The sequence below is a fragment of the Sorex fumeus genome, unplaced genomic scaffold, assembly GCF_029834395.1.
Source record: "Sorex fumeus unplaced genomic scaffold, SorFum_2.1 ptg000128l, whole genome shotgun sequence".
NCBI lineage: Eukaryota > Metazoa > Chordata > Mammalia > Eulipotyphla > Soricidae > Sorex > Sorex fumeus.
Genome location: NW_026606185.1, coordinates 1,100,965 through 1,106,052, shown reverse-complemented (window position 1 = coordinate 1,106,052; position 5,088 = coordinate 1,100,965). Strand labels below are relative to the sequence as shown.

General features: G+C 52.7%; 1 protein-coding gene across 1 annotated transcript; it reads right to left on the bottom strand.

The window, feature by feature from the left end:
- Positions 1 to 296: 296 nt before the first annotated feature.
- On the bottom strand, positions 297 to 2,888 carry LOC130045466 (CMRF35-like molecule 1; the record flags this gene model as incomplete). Its single annotated transcript, XM_056138404.1, has 4 exons — positions 2,843 to 2,888; positions 2,415 to 2,744; positions 2,061 to 2,095; positions 297 to 320 (listed from the first exon to the last, which is right to left on the bottom strand). Coding segments are annotated over exons 1-4 (435 nt in total), but the record flags the coding sequence as incomplete, so codon positions are not given.
- Between the last annotated feature and the right edge of the window lie 2,200 nt (positions 2,889 to 5,088).

Here is a 5,088-nt window from a genome sequence, read left to right as displayed (position 1 = left end):
CTCCCCATCTCTGACTACTGTGTACCCCTTGAGCAGGAACTGAAAACACTCAGCTGTGAATAGGCAGTGTTCACGGGGGGTGGGGACTGGGCACTGCAGGGTGGGGAACTAGGCCTTGCCTGGCACCCCGATTTCTTTTTTTTAAATTTATTTATTGAATCACCGTGAGAATAGTTACAAAGCTTTCAGGTTTAAGTCTCGGTCATACAATGATCAAACACCCATCCCTTCACCATTGCATATTTTCCACTACCAAGAACCCCAATATACACCCCATCCCACCCCTCCCCATGCCTGTGGGGCAAATGATTTCCACTTAACTCTCTCTCTACTTTGATTACATTCATTATTTCGACAAAAGATGCACCATTATTATTTAGAATTTTCCCCCAGCAATCAAATCTGCTGAAAAAGGCATCATGAAATAATTTGTTTTCTATTACTGTTATGAAGACCATATGATGTCTGATTTCTGATATTTTGGATTTCTGTTATTTTACTAATTAAGTCTAGAGAAATTTCTGCCAAAAGCCTCATAGTTCCGAGATTGGTTTCTGTGTCTCTGGGGCCATGGTCGTACTGATGAGCTGTTCGTGGGAGCAACTCGTGGTCTCGGCGGGGCAAGAAAGATGGGCCTGTTCCAATCCTCCAGCCCCCCCCCCCAACCCAAGAGGCCACAGTTGCTCCATCAGTGCCGGCTCAACCTGGCTGTCCAATAAGCTCTGAGGCAGCAGCCACCATTCCACAGGGGGTGGGGGGGGAAGGGGCGGGGAGGCAAGGGGGAAGGGGAAGCGGGGAAGCAGAGCAAAGAAACACCCTTTTCCTCCCAGGTGGCACCCTGATTTCTGCAGCTACTCAGTGCTCATGATTGAGGTTCTCTTTTCGTTTCCTAGGGTCCCTCTGAGACCAGCTTGACCAGATGACGGCCCCCATCATGACCAGAAGCAGAGGAACCTTCAAGAAAACCAGGAGCAGGAAGTGGACACTGCTGAGTAGGAACCTGAGGGGGTAAAATGACAAGAAATTAGGCACCTCCTTGGCCCCCTAAATCAAGCCCCTGGGCCCATCACCTGTGTGTCCCCAGACAGCCCTTAAGTGTCCCCCAGGACAGCCCCTGAGCCTCAATCATCCTGGTCCTGCTCTGCCCAATGAACCCATCATGGTTGGAGAACTGTTGACCTCTGGACTCCAAGAACCCCGTAGCTGGCTGGATGCTCCCACCTTGGCCAGAGACACTTATGGAGCCTCCAGGACTGACCCAGAAGAGGAAGCAGTTCTCAGCTCACGTTTTCTGAGTGATTGGGAGAAGGATATCTCAGAACAAGGACATGTTGGGGAGGAGACCTGAGGGTTCTGAGGGGAATTGGGGTCGACTCATGGGGTCACTGTGTCTAGGACCTGAGCCTCTCTGCTTCTAGGAGTCTCAGAGTGGCAGAGGGTTGGGGCTCCAAGTCCGTCTCCATGCCCTCTATGTGGAGTGGGGGACAGAGGGACAGCCAAGGATGAAAGCTCAGGATCTGTACAACACTCATGGGTGTTGTCCACCAGGACTGAGAGGACGAGTAAACCCCAATCTCCATGGAGAGGAGGAGAGATCAGAGGAGTAAAGAGGAGGGGAGAGGAAAGATGGAAGAATAGAGTATCTCAGACCATCTGCACTTCCTGTGGGACCCAGGGTATCAGTGCTGCCAACGGGTCCAGGTGGAGAGTCCTGGGCTCCGGACCATGTACCAGGGGAGGTCCATGGAGAGAATATGGGCAGGGAACAAGACAGGAGACATTGGGGGGTGTGAGAGATGTTGGCAGGGACAGAGTTGGGAGCGGGGCCAGAGATGTGGTCTCCTGTGGAGCCCAGAGATGTCCCACCCACCCACGCCTTGGTTTCAGATCCGGGGTCACTGGGGTTAAGTGGGATGTGGGGGCCCCAGCTGGGACCCTAGAGGAGCCTGCTTGTCCAGGGAAAGTCCTGGGAGAGCCCATGGAGCAGTGGACCCAAAGGGACGCGGAAGAGAGCAGAGCATGTGGCCATCTCACGTGGTGTTGGAGAGGGCCCTGGTCACCGTCGGAGCGTCTGTAGTCTCTTCTATGGTGGCCGCTGTGGTGGGTGCATTGGTGGTTGTGGTGGTCGTGGTGGACACAGTGGTGGTGGTCGGGTCTGGGGTTGGAGTTGAACAGAGGGACCAGGTCACAGGTGGCTCCAGCTGCCCGGCCAGCCCCGAGCTGGGCAAAGAGCGCTGAGCCCAGAGGGCGGGGGCTGCTTGGATGGGGGAGCCCCTGAGTATCTCAGAGAAGCCCCTCACTCACCCTAGGCCTACATGGACTCAGTCCCAGGACAGTTCCCTCAGAGTTCCCTGAGGTGAAGACAGCAGAGAGACTCAGGAGCAGCCAGACACGACACGGACACAGTCACCTACCTGGTCTGACGGTCACTCTGACCTGGACTGCCAGATCACTTCCCCGTCTCTGAATCCCGCACCAATAAGTGTTGGTGTCACTGGCCCTGAGCTGCGCCATTGTCACAGTGAACCTGTGCCGAATCTGGTCATCCCTGATAGTCACCCGGTCACTCCTGACCACCTGCTGTGATCCAGAGGTTTCTACAAGGGTACTGCATGAAGCCCAGGCTTTCCCACGGCACCACATCTTCTGGTACTTCTTATACTTGACGTTATACCAACAGTACACATTCAAGGAGCCTCCAACATGGCCTGTAACTGCTCCAGGTCCCTCCAAATCAGCTGAGCCTGGAGACAAATGCACAAGCCAGTCACCTCCCAGCACGGGTAGCACCACCACCGGGCTCAGGGACTCCCCCCATCCCTTCCCGCCCAGGAACACTCACCTCCCCCGTCTCTCTTTATCCTTTCCCGGAACCCCCAGGACCCCATATGGGCCTCAGAGACTCAAGACCATGACCCTGAGCAGTGATGGCCCTTGACCAGCAGCCCAGAACCACTACACACTGCCTCAGCCTGTCCCTTAGCCGCCCCGCAGGACTGGGCAGGCGGAGCCTGGGCCCCTGTCTCTGAAGGATGAAGGATGGAGGGTGACGGGTGGTGGTGACAGATGACACTTTTGCTCCTGTGACAGAAGCTCCAGTGGCTGAAACCACACACCTCTGGGGGTGGTGGCTCTCCCCAGTGGTCATGGTGGTCTTTCCTGGGTTGGTGATAAACCATCTACACAGACGCTCTTGAAGCCTCCCATGGCTTGGTGCCCACTGCCCCGTGTGCTGTGTAATCCGCCTCCCCCACAGCCATCGTTTCCCGGGAACTGCTTTGGTCCCCCCAGGGCATCCTACGTGTGTGTCACTCAGGGTGTCCTGGCTCCCTCTGTCCATCTTGATGCTGAACCGTCCCTCTCTCAGCGCAGTCGTCACTGGTACAGAGGTGGCTCCTCCGAAGCCCTTTCTCTCTCTGACTTGTTTGAAGATATAGTGCCACGGAAAGTCTGCTTTCCTTTGCAGAATGCTCTGGAGACAGCGGGGTCCTGAGAAACCCTGTCGGCCCATGGGGCAATGCTTGGGCCGCCACTCAGGGGCGTGAGGACCCCTCGAGGACAGGCCCCTCCGACACGGCCTCTGTCCCTTGCTGCATTGGGCCCTGCGGTTCCAGGCCATTCCACTGTGCTGGAACCTTGGAAGCTGGGCGTTGTGTGGATCTGTCTGCTGGAAACTTAATCAGAAATGACAACAAGTAGCAGATGCAAATGGGTCATTGCAGGCCCCTCTGCTGGCAGAGAGCTAGCCCAGTGCCAAGTGTCCAAAACAACATGGTGCCGCCGAACCTTCCCGGGTAGACTGGTCTGGGCTGAGAACTTGGGGGCTTATCGGATTGGGGGTGCAAAGATTCCCCTTTGATGGCAGCAGCGGCGGCAGCAAGCAGCGTGTGGGAAGTGGTCTCACTCTTTAGAAAATTGTTCGGTATCATCGCTCTGCTGAAGTTGCTTCTGTACCTGCTCCGTATGTGCCTCGCAATGACCTGGACATCTGGAGGTGCCAGCCACTCAGAGCTGATCCACAGTCTCCACAAAAATGGAATCATCAAGATAGATAAAGGTATTTGATGTAATGTTGGCCACAGACCACTCCCACTATGCAAAATCTAATCCTTACATGGATTCTCCACCATCAATAGGTTTCCAAGCAGCAATCAGTGCTCCACACATGCACGCGGATGCGCTAGAATTTCTCACTGACCAGTTGCAGAAGGGGCTAAAGCTCTTGATGTAGGATCTGGAAGTGGAATCCTCACGGCCTGTTTTGCATGTATGGTGGGCTCTACTAGAAAAGTGATAGGAACTGACCATATTAAAGAGTTAGTAGATGACTCGATAAATAACGTCAGAAAGGATGATCCTGTGCTTTTGTCTTCAGGGAAAGTGAAGTTGGTCGTGGAGAATGGATATGCCGAATATTTGACTTACAAATACAAAATCAGAGATTTATGAGGAATTTGACTTTACAAGTTACAGGGAGCGCTTAGGGGAAAATGATGATTAACTGGCTGGGGAAGAGAGCACAGAGAAAAGGTTACAGATATACACCAAGTAATGGGAGTGCCTCAGGAGCACTGTGATGGATGTAACCCAATAAACCTAAGCTCCCTGGGGCCAGGGAGAAAGGGCAAACCATTGTTATCCTACACCTTTTGGCCATTTGTATTTCTTTCTTGAGGAAGCTTCTGTTCATTTCTTCTCCCCATTTTTTGATGGGGTTAGAGGATTTTTTTCTTATACAATTCTACTAGTGTCTTGTATGTCCTGGATATTAACCCCTTATCAGATGGGTATTTGGTACATATCCTTTCCCATTTCATGGGCTCGTCCTGTATTTTGGTCACTGTTTCTTTTGAGGTGCAGAATCTTCTTCTTTTAATGTAGTCCCATTTGTTTATCTGTTTCCACTTGTTTGGTCAGTGGTGTTTCATTCTTAAAGATGCTTCTAGCTTCAATGTCATGGAGGGTTCTGCCTACATTTTCCTGCATGTACCTCATGGATTCAGGTCTGATATTGAGGTCTTTAATCCACTTTGATCTGACTTTTCTGACTGGCATTAGACAGAGGTCAGAGTTCATATTTTTGCATGT